The sequence below is a fragment of the Nycticebus coucang genome, chromosome 10 (assembly GCF_027406575.1).
Source record: "Nycticebus coucang isolate mNycCou1 chromosome 10, mNycCou1.pri, whole genome shotgun sequence".
Classification (NCBI taxonomy): Eukaryota; Metazoa; Chordata; class Mammalia; order Primates; family Lorisidae; genus Nycticebus; species Nycticebus coucang.
The window spans coordinates 64662913-64684109 of NC_069789.1; the positions used below are offsets into that span (position 1 = coordinate 64662913).

At 43.3% G+C, this 21197-nt stretch overlaps 1 protein-coding gene across 6 annotated transcripts; it reads right to left on the reverse strand.

The window, feature by feature from the left end:
- Positions 1 to 606: 606 nt before the first annotated feature.
- LHX9 (LIM homeobox 9) lies at positions 607 to 20991 on the reverse strand. 6 transcript variants are annotated; one of them, XM_053606743.1, is made up of 7 exons: positions 20951 to 20991; positions 20653 to 20723; positions 15321 to 15439; positions 13167 to 13369; positions 11719 to 12074; positions 5468 to 5670; positions 780 to 1300 (listed from the first exon to the last, which is right to left on the reverse strand). In XM_053606743.1, the coding sequence occupies exons 2-7, from the start codon at positions 20678 to 20680 to the stop codon at positions 1244 to 1246; spliced, it is 966 nt and encodes a 321-aa protein (XP_053462718.1). In that variant the 5' UTR covers positions 20681 to 20723; positions 20951 to 20991; the 3' UTR covers positions 780 to 1243. The 6 variants fall into 6 exon arrangements, with proteins under 6 accessions (XP_053462716.1, XP_053462718.1, XP_053462712.1 ...); XM_053606739.1 differs by lacking the exon at positions 780 to 1300 and adding an exon at positions 3987 to 4244; XM_053606740.1 differs by lacking the exons at positions 780 to 1300; positions 20653 to 20723; positions 20951 to 20991 and adding exons at positions 3987 to 4244; positions 20082 to 20162.
- Between the last annotated feature and the right edge of the window lie 206 nt (positions 20992 to 21197).

Sequence of the window (21197 nt, forward strand, 5' to 3'; positions counted from 1 at the left end):
TCATAATGAAAAATTTTCTGGAAAGCATTTTATATGTTAATTTGTTTAACATATGCTTTGGATATACAGCTAAATAGGAATAGTTAAAAAATTCTTTCTTCAAATATTCCCTATAACAATTAAAAAAACCTCATTCCTAACTATGTGTTTTTCTTCCCATTTTTTCCTTTGTTTGTAATAATATGTAACTTAAACTATGCAAAGACTAGATCTTTTCATAGTTCAGAATATATTTGTACATTTCAATAAGTTTGTTCATTGCATAGCAAACATGTAAACTCATAGAGGAATTATAAATTTTACCCTAATAATCTAAAAAAGTTGCTGACATTTTATACAATAGTATATTCTGAGGCCTACTTTTGTTGTAATTTGGGTTTATTTTGTTTTTTTATTTTTAATACATGTGTCAATTGAATACAACAAATGAAAATAAGTCATGAAAAGTTAAAAACCAACTAAGTTATTTTATCCTTGACTACCAAAATTTAACTTCATTATAATGGTTGGATTTTTTCATAACAAATTGTAAATATACTGTGCTGCCTTTTTAAGACAGCGTCCAAAATTAATTTCAACAGTGTGTTTAACATAAAGTTAACTATGTTTGCATCAAATAAAATGTTTATTCATGAAAGCTATTTATCATACAAGAAACAGCAAAGATAAGTCATCATACAGAGATGTACACTAGAGGTGACAGATGTAAAAGTGCATGCAGAGATTTCTGTTTAAAAAGGAAGTAATAAACAATACTAAAATTACTGGGTTTTGATCCCTATACTTTTAAACGAATGGTAGTTTTTCTTTGAATTCACGATTTGAAAATGCCATTAACAGGACTAATACACATTAGCAAGCGGGTGAAATGAATGTTTTTGGACTTTATTTTACAACTATTTGTGCTTGACAAATGTGTGGAATTTTTTTTTTCAGTAATACTTTTCTTCAAATATGGGGTGGGCATATTACTGCCAGGTTGCTCTGGTTGTACAAGGTTTATCCTATTTTGTTTTAAACCACATAATTTTAAGCCTTCATTTGTGTTAGATACCATAAAGAACACAAGCTTTGTTAACATTCAGTAAATGATGTTTGTCTCTCTCTCTCTCTCTCTCTCTTTCTCTCTCTCTCTCTCTTTTGGCTCAATAAATTTTTAAATGTGTGATTATCATAACCTAATAGTGTCTTTGTCTTCACTGCAGTGGATTTCCGATCAAACTTTTCCCCTTCTTTTAATACTTTAGGGAATTTTCAAACGTCGGGATGTTTGGCTGTAATGCCCCAAGATTTGTTCTCCCTGCAAAAAATCATAGTGACAATTTATTAACTACAGAGCAACTTGGCTTTTAGGGGTCTGCAATTTCTATTTAGATTTACAAATATCCATTTGTGCTCAATTAAATCTTACTCATATTTAAGATTTCTTTTCATGCAATTACTTTATCTGCTAATTATCTGTTTTTATTCTAAAAATTGGACTGAGTCAAATCAGTGGGGCATTACTTTTGTTATAAGCAAAGATATTTAAAGGTAATTCTAGGTTGAATTACAGCATGTGCAACTGTGTGTACCTTTAAATGAGTCAAAAATTTGAATCTCTAAAAACTATTTGGATGTTGAAATTTTTTTTAAATTTTGTATTACCATTTTAATAGCTTTTACATATAGATATTGGAAACACACTAGTACAGTTAAAACTTAAATAAAATTGGTGGAAAATAAAACTCCTTAGATTCCAAATCGTTTATTCACACAAATTTAATAGGATATATCACAATTGTTTGGTCCATAAATATTTAGGGGAAATAGTTTCTATACAATGCATTTATCAATAAACAAAGAAACATGGACAATTTTGCTAGACCACTTACTGTACTATAAACACGAAGCTCAATATATAAGATTATTGAATTTATCAACTATATTGGAAAGAGTGCACAACTGCTTTCTATGACATGTTTGTCCCCTCTAACAGGATACACCATAAAAAGAGTTTCAGAAATAAGAGGTAAAACAGTACAAAACTAGTGAGGTGTCAAAAGGGCTTAAAACAGTTAATTTAACAAACAACACATATATCCTGATTTTTCACAAACTTACTTCCAAGTTATATCATAAGGCACATAGGAGAACTGAGTTATAATTAGTCTACTTAATAAAGTAGATCTATAGTACCATATATTGTTCTGTCAAAGAACAAAATTTATAAGTGTCAATATTTTACCTGTAAAACTGTATTAATAAGATCTTAGCCTTACCAAGGTTGTTTGGTCTGGTTAGTGGTAAATGCCCAAAATGTAATAGAAATATGAAAAGTCAAGATTTAAGCTCCATATAAGATGATAACCACACTTGCTAAATATATAATGGCAATCACACCTTTCTTCTGTTACAGTGTTAACTTATCTTCCATCATCTTTTTTTTTTAAAAAATAAGCTACTTTCTGTGCTAATTTTCTAAAGACCCTGAGCAAAAGTTACAATAATGCACTTTAATGTGGGCAGTGAACTGTCAATATGTAACCACACATTTATACAGCCAGAAGGACACCTTTAAAATCTATTAAATAGCCACTTAGACCACCAGAGGAGATTTAAGGGGTCTGAAAAGTGGAGAATATGTGCAAAGTTATTCTTAACAATCCACTAAAGCAAGACATAGATCTTGACTTATTTTTTATTTTGTTTAGGAAATCCACAATCTAATTGGTATTTAACTACAACAGAAGCATATAGATGAACATTCACCACTGCCCAGACCATTAAGATTTTAGCTTAAATTAAAGAAAAAAAAATGCTACTGTAAACTAGGAAATATATTCAGATCAGCATCCACAAGGCTTCTGAGTCTATCGACTTTAAGACTAATAACTTCAAATCCCTAATGTCAGAAAAGGGCTTTTTGACATACAAGCCAACCTGTGCCAAAATAAAACAAAACAAGATTAAAAAAAAAAAAGAAGTCTTGTTGTTGGTATTAGTCTATCAGGTTGTTTACTTAAAGACATTATTCATATAGAACGCCAGATACAATATCATGGTACAGCTGAAGCCAATTAATAGAGTTATTAATTTAATTATATTAATATTTTTGACTTCTTAAAAAATCATATTTTGCTTATTTCCATTTTCCCTGGGGAAAAAAAAGTAATTTGGAAGGAATGGTTTCAGAGCTTTTTGAGTTATGGGGTTTTTTTGTTTTTGTTTCTTTGCTTTAGGAGGTTAAAGTATAGAATTTCAGATTCTATGTGGAATTTTCAAGGATACACAAGGAGTTTAAATATATTCAAATGTTGAAAAAAATAAGTAAAAAGTTAGGGGTTGTAGATTCCTAAGAGTAGGAAAATTCACATTTCTAGAATACATTTTCCATCTGATGAATCAATACTATTTAAAATTGCTATAGTTAATGCTTTTGTTTAATCATATTCCTCATTTGATTTAACCATTCAGAAAAGAAATAGAAATATCCCCCCAAAAATTCAGTTTTAAATTTTAAAAATGTAATGTTTTTAAAATTCCATAATCACACATACAATTATAAGATTTTAAAAATAACTCTTTCATTAATTATCTAGTTCTTTATTAACCTAATCATTTAATGGGAATAAGCCCATCATAATACCACTCGTTTTTGTTTTCGTTTTTTTCTTCGAGATTCTGGAAATAAGTAACATACAATTTTAAGAGGCACTTATAAGAATGATTAAAAAATTCCCCTTACCGACTGAAAGACCTCATTAATCAAAGGGAAAAAAAAATCTGAATACACTTTGTAGACAAAATATATTCACTTAAAGGAGACAATACTGTAAACTCATTTGCCAAGTGGCTGCAGACGCTACACACCAAGCTGTTTTTTGATTCCCCAAATTTCTCGTGGGTTAGAAGTAAAAAAAAAAAAAAAAAAAAGTTTTGTAAATAATAAAATAATAATAATTAGAATAATAATAAAAAGAAGAATTAAAAAAAAAAAACCAATGTTAGAAAAGGTTCGTTAAGGTAGTTTGTGAGGGGCTTCCGGATTCGTGGCTGTCCATGTTAGAGGTCACGGCTGTCACTACAGTGATAGTGGGATTGGTCAGGTCTGTTAAAGTGGTCGCAGTGCCGGGTGGAGTGAGAGCGCCGCTGTCTGCTGAGGGCGGGGCCGGAAGCGACGTGCCATCAGCTTTATCAACACCCCCATTCTCCTGCCGCAAAAGGTTCCTTCTGAATTTGGCTCGTGCGTTTTGGAACCAAACCTGCAAACCAATCCCAATTGATTTCTTTACCGATGTTCATTTTTATATTCCTTTTCTTTCTCTCTTTGTTCATTTGCTTTCTTTTCTTTCTTTCTTTTTTTTTTTTTTTTTGGATATATGTTTCTCCTTTTAAATATAATTGTTTATTTTTCTTGGTGGGAGAGAAAGGGATTTTTTTTTCCTTTCTTTTGAAACAGAATCATTCGAGTAACACTACAAATTTATTTTCTCTCAACTGCAGATACTCCACCCCCTAGTATTAGCAAGTGCCACTTGAAACAATGATGTTTAAGTGGATATACCATGGAAATGAAGGCACAGGGATAAAGAGGGGGGGAATATATACCCTCATTCCTCAACTGTTTTTTCAAAAGAAGAGAAGCAGGGCCATTGAAATTATGGCAAGGTAAGAATCACTCATGAAGTGAATGTCATTGAAACACACTTCGAGCTATTCAAGAGACTGACACATATAAGTTTTCTACACATAGAAAAAACTTTCTCCCAGGGCCACGACCTCAAACAGATGTAAACTGCTTAGCAGCATTTAATATGCCTGCTATTTGCCATTCAGAAGTGGGAGAAGAGATCACATGTGACTTACAGCAACCCATTATTATTTCATTAGTTGTATATTCTTAGCATGAGGAGCTAAAGAAAGCAATTGGACAGCAGAACTAACTTTCAGTATTAGTTTTTTAATGAGAGTTTGTTAAGGTGGGAAAATACTTGACTTACTCCAGTTGGTTGCTGAAACACTAACCATACTTCTAGGAGTTGGCAAAAAAGGATCCGGCTGAATTTGCAAAGTCATAGCATGTGAGAGAAGTTGCTAAGAGTTTACTGAAGTAAGACAGTGCTAACAGGTTCCTTCCAAGTCTGTGCACTGAGCTTAATGTGAATGGAAATCTCTAGAGCCAAAGCTTGTGCAAATAATATCACTTTCGTTTGTATACCAGTAAAGCAAGTTGGACTGGCTTTGAAGGACCCATCTCCGCATCTGTGCAGAGAATGTGGCTGCATTTAAAATGATTCAGGGTCTGTTTTAGCACCCTCCAGGAAGCCCTTACAAAATCTCAGTATACCCTCTAGGAAGGTAACTAAGATAAACTAAAAAGAAGTAGTATAGGAAATATCCATATCACTCTAATGAGGGAAGAGAACTATTTTAACTGGCAAGGGGAAGGGCAATGTATGAACAGTCAAAAAGAAAGGTGTCTTACCTGCAAAACTCTTTTGGTCAGGCCTGTTTTCTGGGCAAGCTGCTTGAGGTCCTTGGCATCCGGGTTGTGGTTGATAGCAAAGTAGGATTTCATGGTCCGGAGCTGGTGGTGCTTGAAGGAGGTTCGCATGCGTTTGGTCTTTTGAGAGGGTGGATAAGGCTGCTGGTCCCGGTCCAAGTGGTCTGCCTCATTTTCATTACAACCTGTTGTAATAACAGTAAACAAATGACTACTCGGTGGAAATTTCCCCATGAGCTAAAATCATGGCAGGCTGTATGATACTACTATGATAGTAGACAGTAGTATCAGTAGTGAAAAAGGCTGTCTCCCAAGTTATGAGAAGTATCTAAACAAAAAGAAGGAATTACCAAAGTGAGCCAAATGAGTCTGATACTACTTATATTTATGTAGCATAAAAATATTAATGAAATCTTCTCTTTCACTTACTGGTTGCTAGAAAAACATTTAGAAATTAAACCCTAAGTAGTGATGTGGGAGTATAAGAGACCTCCAAGAGGGAAAAAAAGAAACCCTTTTCTAATATAGAAATATTAGACACCCTTTTCCATATGTGCATCACCCCCCACTGCCCACATTCACAGTTTTTGAAACTCTGCACTCTTTCTGTATTTCTGGAATGAGACATAGTTAGTATCTGAAGGCACTTTCTTTTTCTCACCAGGGATGTGGCAAGCAAGGATTTCAGCTCTCTCAAGTCTGAAAGTTTCTGAGAACCTACCAACTAAGAAGAATCTAAATCAGTTCCAAATTTGACCCTTATTCCTAAAGTTTTTTCAATGAGGGGAAAGTGGCTGGAGAAGGAGAGAGGTCAAAAATGAAGAATTTGCAAATTCCTTTTGTAAACATAAGAACTTTATTTTTCAGAGCTTGTAGCTATAACTGGTTAACATAGGGCTATACCAGAAAGAAAATATTTTTCCCCCGGTGTTATTTTAATAAATATTTCTAAAAGAGAATGAGCCCAGACTTCTCTTCACTTGGTTTATGCCTGAAGCGCTCCTCACAGCTCCCAGTTAAGAGGCACTGATGGTGCTTATTTCTAGGCTCAGATCTTAGTCCCTACTGCTCTAGATGTTTGTGAATGGGATATGGGCTGTGCCCATGGCTGACCTGGCAGAGGGAGGCTGGCATTTTTTTCTCTCCTTACAAAACCTTTCTCAGCAGCCAGGGCAAAACAATCCCCATCTTTGAAACCAGCCAGAGACTCATCATCCCCAAGATGTAAAGCTGCATACTTAGAAGGTCATTTCCAATAATCTCCTGGCTCAGCATAGGAAATATAATTACCAATGAAAATATTGTTCTAAATATTTAGTGATTCAGCCTGCTTCTCAAATTGAAGGGCGTGTCAATTGTTTTCTTTAGATCCTTTCTTCAGATAGTTATCTGATGTATATTCTGGTCTGATCATCCTGCATTTCAGTTTATTATAATAGAAAATCTAAAAAAAACGGATCATGTCATCTGAGGGAGAAAAAAACCTGAATCTTAAAAATTATGAGGCATCCTTTAATATGAGCTCTTCGTTTCTGCTTGATGACATAGTATATGCCTGCTGTGCTCTGGTTAGAATGATTTTCTAAAATATATTCAGCAAATCAGCACATTTACAGAAACACAGAAGTTTTAGAGTTAGTAACCGAGAGGTTGGCCACATACAAAATTCATTTAACAGGAAATTCCTCCTAATGTAACAAGATGAGGCATGAACTAACGTTTCCTTTGTTTGTATTTCCATAAGGCACAAAGTAGGACCACATACTTTGTGAAAGAGCAGGTAAGTTAACTGACAGAAAAGACTGTATCATATTCACCTTTGGATCCCCTAACTACACAGTCAGGATCTCAAGAATCATTCAATCAAGATCTTGAATCCTTTGTTCATTAATAAAATTACAAATGAATATTAACGCCAAATTAAATCCATTTGAAGTGGAATGCGAGTCAGATGTATATGTTCAAATGTTGAACATCGGGCTTCTTAAATTCCACCAGAAAGACTAACCATATACCCAGAGATAACACAGAGTATACTTTACATCTTGTCCTATTTCAACCCAGTGGGGAAATGTCAAGTTCAAATATTCTACAGAATTGCACTCCCATATCCTCAAATGGATGAAATGGCATCTCTATGACCTACTATAAAACTATCCTTATCTCCAGTAAACTGAACCATATTTCAGAACCAGATTATAAACACACCCACAACAAAATGGTCAGAAAGGCACACGTTAGTCACTGAAGGCTTCTTCAAGTAAAATTGCTTTCCTATCATATGTGAGTAACATGTACCTTCTCCTGAACAAGACATCAAATTGAATATTACACTTAGGATAGAAGACTCAAATAATGCCCTCAGACATCCGCCCCTCCCCAAGAAAATATATGTTTAGAAATGACTATGATTCTGGGCAGCGCCTGTGGCTCAGTGAGTAGCGCGCGGGCCCCATATCCCGAGGGTGGCGGGTTCAAACCCAGCCCCGGCCAAACTGCAACAAAAAAAAAAAAAATGAAATGACTATGATTCCAATCCTAACTATGTAATCATTAATTCTTAAAATTGAAGTTTATGAAAAATAATCATAGTACTATCTGATGGAAATGAAATTGCCTCCATGAATATTCACTCTATATCCATTGTTGCTGATCAAAAACTCAGCAGAGCATTTAAGTGTGCTAAATATAATTATAAGACTCATTACCACATAAAATATACAATTCAATATGTAAATAGATTTTCAGACCTTTATTAAATTGATATTGCTATAAATGATTTTCCTGTGACCATGTTATCACATATTATGCAACTTGATAGAGAAATGTATTTCTTCTTCAGATTAGCTCAGTGCACGATCCTAAATTATTTACATTTAACTATAAATAAATTATGTAAACTTGCAAATTATTGTGTTTCCTTAAGGTCTATTTCTAAAACTTAAGGGATCTTCCCACCCCCACCACCAAATTGTGAGATGAAATAACTATTAAAACTGTCTTAAAAGTGCACATCCAGTATTGTAACATTAATACAAAGATCTAAATACATAGTATTTTATTTTCAATCATATGTGAGATGGTCACCTATATCCTAAAGAGTCTGTGTTCTTAAAGTGTGCAACCTTCTGAGAATTAACTGATCCCTGGAAGACCACTAGGGGTCAGTGCCAGGCTAATTTAACAACCAGGAGCCTTGAAAGCTTGAATGGGAAGAAAAAAATCTAACGAAAGAAGATTTTGAGAAGTGGGAAAAGTTTGTTCTCTCAATTAATGCTAAGTTACCCAAATAGGAGCTACGTAACCCGAACTAAATTTTTTCACCTTTGTAGGGTCTTATTTCAATCCACCATTTGAGACAAACTTTCCATGGGTCTTTCTAAAATATCTGCCTGATTAATTTTCACAGAGGCATAAACTAAATTAAGAATAGCCTCATGAGAAGGCCTTTGCCTTATGTCCAGAACTAACTGAACTTTGTCAAGTTACACATCTTCCCTGAGAATGTTTAAATCCTAGCATGATTTTTTGTGCATTTAGAAGCATATAATATATATAATAACTGTCAAATTATACTTGATTTAGTACCAACATTACCCTTCATGAGACTTGTTTACATTTAAGCAGAGGTAGCGATATAAAATCCAAAGAAGGCTAAAATAATATAAAATTATGGATCCATTTGACTTTCTATATTTTAATATATTTTTAATTTGCTGAAGGTTTTCTTTTCCCAGTTTTGTACCAAACTATCATTCAATTCATAGACACTTTTTCAATGGTGGGCCGATTTCTGGTTAGGGAATTTTTTTTTTTTAAACACACTGTTCTATTTTATTTTATTTTATTTTATTTTGGTTTTTGGCCAGGGTTGGGTTTGAACCTGCCACCTCTGGCATATGGGACCGGCGCCCTACTCCTTGAGCCACAGGCGCCGCCCTGGTTAGGGAATTTTAAACCAATTCCTCTAGATTACTTTCACCTAATCTTTACAAAAACATATACTATTTACTCATATTTCTGGAGAAAGTCTAGAAAGGATGAAGTGAAAGTTAACTAAGAGGCATCCAGTTTGTGGTGATGTGATGACTCTTGGGGTTAAGGATGACTTAACCATTTTTTCCTTCTTTGAGAGCAGGAACATCAACTTTCTAAGTAGCTCAGAAAGAGATTTTCATTATTCTTAAGAAATTTTTACTCTCTAGTTCTCTTCAGAGAAGAGAAGCTAAATTCTACTGTTCTTAAGGCTCCTCGGATCTTTCTAACATAAAGATCCAAGGCAAAATCAAATTTAGCTAAGTAGATTAAATAAACAAGCAAAAAGCCAGGATTGTCACCTTTTGGCTAGAAATCTCCACCCTTGTGGATTTCATCCTTGCTGAGAGATTCCCTCTCTCCAAAATCTCACTAGTTATGTATGTTTCATTCTCTCTCACACACACATTAGGGCAGTAGGGCCTTGATGAGTAGCTCAAGATTCCGATGTCATCTTCTATTAATAAAGAACAATTAGTGCCCTGCTTGCCCTGCCCCTGGGACCACGCATCAAAGGAGATGAAGTAAGCATGCTGGGCAGGGTGGCCCCTAACCAAATCCCCTGCCCCAGCACAGCAGGGGGCAAGGGTGAGGGCACAGCTCACTACTAAGGGTTGGCAAAACCCCATGCTGTGCCGCTGCCCTCCCACAGACCAACCTAGTGAGGTCCATAGTGAGCAGGCCAGTTCATTTCCTGTTGTCCAGCAACACTGGTGTGGATCCCCTAGGGAACAACTGCAACAAGGCTGAGCTCCCCAGTCCACATCCTCCCTGTGACAGCTGCCCCTACCCAGAACACCAGAAGAGAGACTAGGAGAGTCTGGGGAGTACCCACTCAACCTATGTGGCTTCCCCTGAAAGCTCTCAACTCAGAGGGCTCTCAGTTCCACATGCATGCTGGCTGTGTGACCTTGAGGGAATCACTTAACTGACTGTTCCTTTACTATTGTTACATCAGGTGTCATGCCAGACACAGGGAAGATCCCAGCTCTGGATGCTCATACTTGGTGTCTGGGGTGCTCAGGAGATTGCCCTTGTAAGGTTTCCAAGGTCCCTTCCAACAGAAGGGTCTCTCCTGTGAGTCTCCTGCTTGCTGAGATTTCCAGCCAAGTCCAGGACAGAACACTGAAAGTCAGAGCAGCCAAGGTCCTTAGGCTCTCCAGAATTATCCAGAGCTTTCTGAAACCCCCTTTTACAGTAACTGGGACCTCTTTTGTCCTGGTCAGACGTGTTTTCACTTGGCATCACAAGTAAGCACCAATTAGCTAGTGCAGTTTTTTTAAGGATCTTAGCTAGAGAGATTATGGTCTGAAGGGCCTATCACCACCATCAACTGGGGAATAGGAGGAGGGGGCAGGCTACCAACAATGGGAAATTGATGCATGTGAGAGAGATTGATAAACAATAGCTGCGTCCCCAAAGCAAAAGAAAGTGTGCTCTTGGTGTGTGCTTGCATTTTGGTTTTAATTAAGAGAGAAGGTTGGTAGAGGACAGAAGAGCAGCCTGAGATCTGCTAAGCCTCTTCAGTGGGCCTGACCTGGAGGTTCTTTCAGTTGGCAGGGGTCTTGATGTCGGGAAGGTCTATCACACAGAGAATGAGCCTGCTGGATGAATACTCTGATCTGGGAAAGACACAGGTCAGCTCAGCTGTGGAGAATGATTCCCACCCCTACAGCTGCTTTTCGCCAAGATCAGGGATTAGATTTTTCAACACTCTTGCCAACTGTGTTCCTGATTAACTTCGGGCTGGTGACCACAGCCTCTGCCCCCTCTAGACAGAGGTTGGGCTCTGAAGATTTTTTTCTTCAGGATTTAGGAAACCCTCCTCCAGGATCTATAATTTGGCTTCCACAAAGGAATTGCCCTGGGGCTGTTTTGCTCCAACTGGGAGCCAGAAACTAATGGGCTCATTAACTAATGGGCAACAAGGATTTGGCTCAGCCTGTTTGGGGGAAGTCAGCCCCGCAGTTACCAATATGTTTTTTTGCCACAACCTAAAGAAAGCGTTGTCTCTGCCTCCCCCACTTCCCTCTTCCTCGGCCCCCTCCTCCCTTTCCTACAGAGAGGGAAGGAGGGAGGGGAGCCGTTGGGCCAAGCACCCTCTTGCTGCAAGACCTTGGGTAGGGAAGGAGCTCCACGAAGGCGCCTCGGGGAAGCCGCAGGCTGGGGCTGAGCTGGGGAGAGGGTAGGGGGCCCACCTGAGTTGTAATTGACGATGTCCACTCCCAGTGCTGGGCTCTTCCGCTTCCGGGGCCGCCCCTTCTGCACCGTGCCAGTGCCGTTGAAGTAAGGCAGGGCCAAGCCGCCGCTCTTGGCCGCCAGCTCCGTGTAGCTCAGCTGCGGGGTGTACTCGCCTTGCAAGAGGGTCTCGAAGTGAGCGCGGCAGTATACCAGGCTGTCTTTCATGCCGAAATGGTCACCTGTGGTCAAGGTCTTGTTGCAGGTGGAGCAGGTGAAGCAGCTCAGGTGGTAGACAGAATCTCGGGCGCGCATGACCATCTCGGAGGCGGAGATGCCAAGGTGGCAGCGGGCACATCTCTGCACAGAGAACCTTCTGGAAGGAAACAATTGAGTCAGGGCTCTGGTTGAAACAAGGCAGAGGCATGTCTCACCCGCGATACCTGGGCTTGGTCTGCAGTGGCCCAAGACTAAGACCAGAGCGGGTTCCTGGAGGACGGGATACTGGGCCCATTGTGATATCAATTTTATTAGCTCATTGACCTGTTCTGGTGAACCAAGAGAAAAAAAAAATCCTTGCATTAAAGTCAGGAGAACCCGGCAACTAGGCCTCAATTTCCCTCTCTGTAAAGTGCAGATTAAGGGGGAAAAAACTGCGCTAACTAATTGGCACTTAATCGTGATGCCAAATTAAAACACTTAATTACAAAATATTCTATGAATGAATGAAGGTATTAGTCCTGAATGTGTGAGCGTGCGGGAAAGCTTCTGGACACGGCCTTAGAAAAAGGACAATTTTGTAGAGGAAAATATATTCTTTTTTAAACCATCTCTCTTGCTTAGGCTGAGAATGGAGCTGGGTCACCTGAACGTAGTCCTTTCTATCCCAATCCAGAGACGTAACTGGGAAGAATCAAACGTGCTTGCCGCTGAGTTTTCTCTCTAGTCTGGCGGACACGGTTCGAACTAGCTGTAGAGGAACTCCGAATGGAGTGGCTTCTGGTTTCTGCAGTGGCATTTTTTCCTTTTCATGTTCATTTACAAGGTCTCCTGTCATCCGTGAAAACCCCAACCCCCGGTTGCTACTGCCCGGGTTACCGGTTCAGTTCCAAAGGGCGGAACTTGCCCAGTTCGTAGTAAGCGGAAAAGAAAACCGATCAAGTCTCTGTGGGCCGAGACACATCCGTTTACCCTTCCGGGGATTTTCCCTGGTTCTGCCTACGGAGCTGCGAAGTGCTGGGAGCGCAGGGTATTCGCTAAAAACGTTGCAGACCTTGGACGTCCTTCCCACCCATCCCGACTGCCATTCCGGGCACTGCAGCTAAAAGGCTATGCCCTGGACTTCCCTGTGGAAATGATAACGGTACCCCGAAGGGGCAAAAGGCGGGGGGCTAAGAGGTGACTAGGGCTGGGTAGGAGGCCCCGCCAGGTGTTCCAGAGCGGAAGAAGCGGAGGGGCGGGTAAGTACCTGTAGTAATCCTCCTTGCAGTAAATGCTACCGTCCTTGGCGAAGCAGGTGAGCTCGGACTCAAGGGCCAGCTTACATTCACAGCACTTGAGGCACCTCAGATGCCATTGTTTGTCCACGGCCAGCAGGTAGTACCTGTCGGAGATCTTGCCCCCGCAGCCGGCGCACAGAGCGGGCTTCTCCGGGCTGAGCGGGGGCATGCCCTGGAAAGCAAGCACACTGCTCGGCTGAGTGGGGCGCGCGCGGCCGCACGACGCGGGCTTCCCCACCCTGGGCAGAGCGAGCCCAGCGCGCACAGGGCGTGCACTGGGGCCAGGGGCCACAACGCAAACGCAAACCCCGGAAAGTCAGGGCGGGGATGTGGGGTTTGTAATTTCCCGGTTTGCAGCTTGCTCGCTTTCTTCTCTGCCTGAACCCGCATTCCCGTCCTCCCAGGACTATTAACCTACAGACATCCCTACCGTTCTGAGCCTCCCTCCCTTTAAAAAGGACTGGGGGCAGAGCGTATTGACAATAGTTTGTTGAGTGCTCAGAATTCAAACAATTACCAGCTAAAAGTTGTGGCTTTCAACCCACACAAAATAAAACAACAACAGCGATTATTGGGGAGTGGAAAGGAAATTTAAACTAGAACAAATTGTTTTTAAACAAACGGCCTTAAAATTATATTTATCTAAATTCTCATAAGCAGCGTTGAAATCAAAAGCAAAAGAGAGATTATTATACCTGTGCTCATAACTTAGTTGACATGGATTTAATTAAGATATGTTTGGCATACCCTGCTGTTCCCTCATTTTCAAGGCTATTAGTCTTCTTCCCAGCAAGGGTCAAACGTGGCTGTTCCCAAAGAGGCTCCGTTGTCTGGCCCCCTCTGTACAATGCCTCTTTTTCAGGCATCAGAACAGGCACTGAAATCTTTGTCCTGAAAATCTGCTTAGTGCCCAAGTTAAGCTGCCCGCCTGGGTCCTCACTGATGCACTAGTAATGAATGGTACGCCTCACTTTGACCAGCCCAGTTCCACTATGAAATTCGGGTTTGGGTTGCTACTTTTTATTTTTAAATAGGACAACCATAAAAAGGGGGGCAGTTAACATTGGACATTTCCCTAAAGACTAGCAGAAATAGTTGAACTTCCCACAAAACTTTGGCGGGCCTGAATAAGTACAGTCTCTTACTCCAACCAGGGCCAGCAGTTACTTTGCAAAGGTGGACACATCCGGCAACTGGGCTACTTGGCAAGACCCAAAATACTGCTAACCGGGCTAGAGTAGTCTCCAGATTAGCTACAATTGAATTCCAATTCCTGGTGTGATACCAAAGAATCTACAAATCAATGTAGCCGAAATCATTTCTGGACACTTCTGTAGTATTCCCTCTCCTGCTAGTAAGAAGGAAAGAGAAGCACTTAGATTGCTAATGGGGTTTCTTCATTAAGAGAGATGACTTTTATTATTACAAACAGAAATAACAGTAGTAGTTGATTAGATCTTCTAAGCAGGGTTGGAAAGTTCTTGCGTTTGGTCTGGAGCCTCCGCACTCCTCCACGTTTTACATTTGATTTCCCCCTGCACATGACACCCACCTGGCCCGGGAGCTAAACTGCAGTCTTGTCTCCAAGAGATACTGAACCTTTCTGGACAAGAGATGCCCAGCCAGGAGCACCCGGGTAATTGGAGGCCTCCCAGCGCGTCTCCTCTAAAAGTCAGGTCATCAGGCCCAGAGACTCAACCCACCCGGCCCCTGCTTGGCCTGGAAGCCTCAGGGGTGCGTGGTTCTTCTATTGAGCCCAGCTTGCCCTCGGGGCTACGGATCCCAGAAGCATCCCAGAACCAAAGGGACAGGAGACTAGAGTTTGGGGGGGTTATAGAGGAGGACAGCCCCTCCTCCCACCCTCCGCTCGCCCCGCTGGCTCGGGAACCGCTGCGATAAAGGCGAGCGAGCTGAGCTCTGCGTAGTGTAGACAATTCAAGTCAGAAAGAGGGCTGCTTCTTAGCCTCGCAGATCTGGGCGCTCCGGAGAAAACCCACCCTCCAACCTCAAGCAGACGTCCCTGCGACCCTCGGTCCCTAACCCCTGCTGGCCTGGGAATGGAGACTCGGCTTGCGGAGCGCGCAGGGGCGCCCGGCTGCCGCCGCAGCCGAGCGGTTCCTTACCGCGTCGCGGCCGTTGAGTTGAGCGCCTTTGGCCAGACGGGCCTCGGTCTTGGATCTGCGCTCCATCTCCTCCATGATGCCTTGGATGTGGCCTCCAGAGATCCCGTGGAAGAGCATGGCTGAGGGGCGGAAAGGACACGAGTTGTCTTCTGCTCGGCACCCCACTATTTCCATATACACACGCCCGGGGGTCTCAGCTCATCCGAGTGAAGTAGCCAAGGGACTGCAGAGGGCTGCGCGGTGGAGGAGCGCAGAGACGCCCGGGGACACGAGATGGACAGAGCGAAGAAAGAAGCAGAGTGGAAATCGGTCTGCTGGGGGTGGAGGGGCTGCAAGGAGGGGAGGAGGGAAATAAAGCCCCTGCGGCTCCCTAAAGGAGATGTGCGGAAAACAAACACGGACCGAGGGGAAAGAAGCGAATCTTACTGCTCTGGGAGATCGAGTTACTAATGGGAAACAACTGCAGCGGGGGGAGGAAAACAAAATCTGGCGGAGAAAGAAAATAGTTTTGAACACAAAGAAAGAAAAAGAAGTGCTATTTTCAGTGGTCCCTAGCTGCTTGCAAGTTCCCAGTGCCTGTAGGTTGGGTTGGGGACTGCTCCTGCCTGAGCTGTGTCCAATTTGTTAAGAGACTAAAGCCAGCCCATTTTTGATAATTTAGTAGGAGGAGTTCTCTCCCCGGAGCTGCCACGGATTTTTATTCAGACAACAAAGACCTGTCATACTCCTTTCAACCCCCTGGTGATGGGCAAGCAGGGACAAACATTAGAAAGGGGTGGGGGGAATAGAGAAGGGAGAGGCGGTAGGAGGAGGGGGCATTTACCTCCCGACACACACACACACACACACACACACACACACACACACACACACACACACAACCACATATCCTTCCAAGAGTTCTCAGCAGTCACGTTTTAAAAGGGAAAAGGAGCCCTTATTGTCCCCGCCCTGGTGCTGGAGGCCTACAGCTGGCCTATTTGATCTGAGTTCAAGATCAGAACCCGGTTCAGGGCACACGGAATCTCGGCTCCAAACTTGGGGTTTCCTCCTTGTGGGCTTTTTCATCCCCAGCCTACAGGACTGTCACCTGAAATAGCTAAATGTTGAGGGGAAATGTAAGCTGAAGTGGAGATAATACTTATCCCCCACCCCCACCCATCTTCTCCATCCCTCTTCTTAAAGCATCTGACAGTTCATCTCTACCTCACTTCCCTGAGAGCCCAGGACCCTACCAGGCTCTGAAGCTTCCTCCAACATGGAAAGAGCATTTGGAGCACCTATATTTCTGAGGGTTACTTTTTGAAAAAAGATTTTCTTTGAGAAAATTAGGATGTAAGGGACAGGGTATGGATTGGTACATGTGGGTATGCAAACTGAACCTTTACTATAAGGTGGTTTATTTGTACCCAATTCAAGTCTGAAGGAAAACTGCTGTAGATTCTAATATCCCATTTAAAACTTGTCAATGTGGGCAGTGACTTAAGGACTCCTGGGAACTCAGCGTCTGCCCCCTAAGACTAGGCACTTGCCCTATTGCATGTTGCTCCCACTACCCTCCTAGGACAGAAGACTTGTAAAAGTGGACACACCCGCACACTTAGAAGGGTGTGAAAGGGGTTCCTTGCTGTGGAGGAGGGGAAGGTGAGAACTGACGAGCAGAATGGCAGACCTGCTCCTCACAAGAGGTGGGATTGTTCTGTCGCCCTCTGTTCTTGTTAGGGGCAGCCCCACCCTGGCCCCATTAAAAAGTGTCCACAATACTCTGATATTGTCAATTCATTCGAATGGTCAGAGGCCCCAAGTGTGGCTCAGCCTCAGGCACCCACTGGCTTTACTCCGAGAGAGGAGGAAGCGCAGGGCGGCTCCCTGCTCCTTTCGTCCTTGCCAGCCTGTGCTTCTTACCACTCCCCGCAGACATTCCCAGGAACCGTGATGCCTCTGTCCAGAAACATCCCGGATACCTTGGAGGAGCTGCTGGGCAGAAGACCGACTTCCCGCCCAGGGAGCTCAACATGGACCTGTGGCCAAACCTAGAAGATGAAGGGAAAGAAGCAAGGGAGGACAGAAGGAGAAAGGAAGAAAGGGGGGAGAGGATGACAATGAGAGGGGGAGGAGGGAAGGAAGCAAAGAAATGAAAGAGGTGGGGAAGGAAGGCAGGCAGGAATGGACCCAGGGAGGAAACGACCCCCATGCAGCAGCCTGACTTCCTGTCCCAGAGCATCGCCTTCGGGGGCTGCTGGGAGTCACCTCTTCCATGAAACCCAAGATTATACTGTTTCCCCTCCTTTTTTCTCAGGGTCAAAAATAATGTTATTTGCAGACTGGACACTGTTAAGGTCCTCCGGGTGCCAGAATAAAGCTCATAAAACACAATTTCACACAAAAATGAAGCCAATCAAGTGAACTAAGCTAGAGATTCCCCACACACACTTTGGCAGCCCTACCTGACAGCAGGGCTGCTATTTACTGTAAGTAATGTAATTAGCCCCTTTGGACGGAAATCAATGAGCTTTTCAAACCCACGTGCATCCAAGAAGAGCCCTCAGGAGGGGCTGGGGGCAGCAGTCTTTTCAGAGACAGCAGGTCCTCTCACAAAGGGGCAGATTGCACTCACACAAGTCAGCGGCTAAACTGACTCAAAGCCGAGGAAGAGAAGGAGGAGGGGGCTCTGAGAACATCAGTTAAGAAAGCTCTAAGCAAAAAGTAAATACAGGACCTCAACCCACTTTGCCTCCTTTCTGCACTAAATCGTCCCCCATACACCAAATGGGGGCGTTTGGAATTAGTTTTCCTTGTTGTTGTTGGATCAGCAAAAACAACAAAGAACCCAAAAACACCACTCCCTCCTTGCAAGAGATAAAACTTAGGAGACTACATGAAGGGAAAATTTAACAAGTAACTCCAGGAAAAAGCCAGAACAGTTGTGAAGAGTCTCCAGGGAAGCCAAGCACAGAGGCCTTGTAAGCCCTCCAATCATTCATTCACTCATTTACGCCACACATATTTGTTAATCATCCACCAGCTACAAGCAGGACAGAGCATTTTCTGCAATCAGCTTGGGAGATGAATCCTAGCTATGCCTGCTCTTTCTTATAAAGCTCAGGTTATAAGTTCTTGCACCCAGTGGCATTTGCTACTTCCAGTATTGCTAGGTTTCTTCCTTCTCGGTGAATGCAGGAAGTCTGTGGAAAGCTGAAGGTGGGGCCAGGGCCTGCTGGAGTTTAGAAGGCCCTTGTTAGTTCTGCAGAAATAGCTCTCCATCCTCACAGCCCTCCCTCCTCTCATAGCTTCTATGAAGAAGCCCCAAGAATTGGGTATGTGACTTATGGGGTTCTAAACTTTGGGTTTTGGAGCCCTGAAAGATTGTCTAAGAGGCCACCCACCCCAATTCTCAAAGGACTTTAGGTAAGCACTGTAAATAAGGAGAGAGTCTTTTAGCTCTGCTTCCTTTCACCTCTGTAGCAGAGAGACTGAAAAGTGGCAGCCATGGACAAAAAAACAAAAACACACTCCTCTTCTCCATGCTTGGGGCTGACCGACCTGCAAGTGTTCTATAAAAGTTGGAGGGTTCTCTTTTTCAGTTCCTGCAGCTGAGCCCCCACCTTGCTCAATGGGCAGGTGCACAGGCTCACTCCCGCTTGTGTCCAGGAATAGATTTTAAGTCTCCTCTCAAATTCAAGGCTCTACTAGGACTAATGGGACAGATCCCTGGCCTAGGGTTGCCCTTTCTCACAACTGAGCACAAACAATCCACTAAGCTCACTCTCCTTTCTGTTCCAACAGCACCCACCCTGTACAGCTATTGCTTTCAGGAAAGCAGGTGGCTGAACTTCAGCAGAGGAATTAGAATTGAGAGTTCTGGATCCTAGAAGCTCCATGAAGGTCAATGAAATAGCAGTGCCCTTGTCCCCTGCTCAGCAAAGCCCACTGGGACAAAGAGACAGGGCCTAGCCAAACTCCCCAGAAGGGAGGGCAGGAGAAGCAAAGGGGGATGCATGGTTTTCCCCAGGGGCAGTGGAGACTTTTAAGTTCCAGAAAGAAAAATAACCAAACAAATGGGCATCACTTGAGAGCTTTGGTGACTCAAGGTCTCTTTAGACTTGTATTTTAGAGGCCAGGGTCCTGTGCTCCTGAGTTTGCCCTTTAAAGGAAAAGGAGTCATCACTTTTACTCTAGACTCTATTAAGCTGGTTGAGGAGCCCCTTTGGTCTGAAAGGTGCAGCTCTTGAGACAATGTACAGCTTTTGACATTGTCGTGAGCATCCTCAAAGCCCAGGGGAAGTCAGTGTCTCCCTAGGGGCTGGGAACCACAGGCTCAGAGCCAGGAGACCTGGGATGCCAGGACTGCATTGGGTGGAAAGTAAGCGATGGCCAGGAGTTTTATTTATGTATTTATTCATTTATTTTTATTATTTTTTGACAGTGCGAACCTTCCCACAACACGGAGTTTATTGTCCGGTCCAAATTGGCGCTGCAGCACAGCGCGCTTCTGATTCAGTCCTGGAAAGGTGGACTCCCTTAGGAAAAACGGCAGCGCCACTGTCCGAAAAGAGGAGCTAGGAACTCTCGCCAGCCCCTCACACGCGCGACTCCCCAGCCAGGGCCCTGCTGTGTTCCGCACGCTCCGTGCCCACGCACACCCTGCGCTCTTGCAAAGCCTCCCTGCAAACCTCAGTCTTCCATAGCCCTGAATTAATCTCCAACGGGGCAGCTGCCAAGTCTAGAATACCGCGCTTCTGGAGTCTGAAATCCTTTTACCTGAGATTGTTCTGCCACGGTCCGCAGGCCCCCAGAAATAATGGGAGAAGTCCCGCACTGCGTCCGCTGAGATCAGGCGCAGAAACGGTTGCGCCGGATTAGGACTGAACAAAAAAAGGATGAAGCCAGTCTCCAGTTAAGCCTTACACGAGTGAGAAACGATGTCTTGTCTGACTCCTTCTATCCCTTCCAAGGAGGGACCGGGAGCGGAGAGTCAGGGAGCGTGTTCCTCACGCCACCAACTACTGTGACCTCTGCCTGGTCTCTGCCTGGCGCCCCAGACCCCGCATCCTGAGGAATGTCAAAGACGTTCAAAAGAAAGGCAAAAAGAAGGAAATGCAGGTCTCAGAAATCCGGCTAGTCAGGAGACAGACTCTGGACCGAGGCTGTGTATTTTCCAGCCTACGAATGTTTTTAAGACAAACACACACCCCTCTTAGTTCCACCCAGCGAAGGCGCGCACTGGCGTACACACACACACACACACACACACACACACACACACCCTCACATGATACGCACGCTAGCCCGCGGGCCAAGAGAATGGGAAGGAACCTGGTATGGAACTCACCTGCCTCTAGAGTGGTACCGTTCAGCATTCTTAGAGCAAAAGGAGTTGATCACGCCGTAATGGTGGGTGCACTGGCAGAGAAAAGCCGCACATCAGCTCGGGGTCCCCAGCACCTCCTCCCATCCGGTGGGGCGCGTGGGGACCGCTCCTTAGCAGAGACCTCAGGCGAGGACTCGGCTTGGAGCAAAGCCGGAGCTTCCCGGGGTAGGCTCCCAAGATGCCCTCAGGGTTCCCCGACGTCCTGAGGGCAGGAAACTGCTGCGACTAGGCAAGCCCCGTAGAGCCATAGAGATCTTACCTTGAGTTCCAGATGTCCAACGTTTTCCCGCAAGAAATGGGTTCTCAGTAAGGAAGGGCTGTAGGCGGCGGCCGGAGGTGCGGGCCACTTCCCGAGTCTCGCCGACGGTCCCTCTGTTAATCCAAATAAATAAATAAATTGTTGGATGAAAATTAATTCCCTCTCTCTCGCTCTCATTGATCTGAATTCCTCACCTCTGACCCTCAGCTCTCTCCACCTGTCTTTTATTTTCTGTTTATGCTTCCAA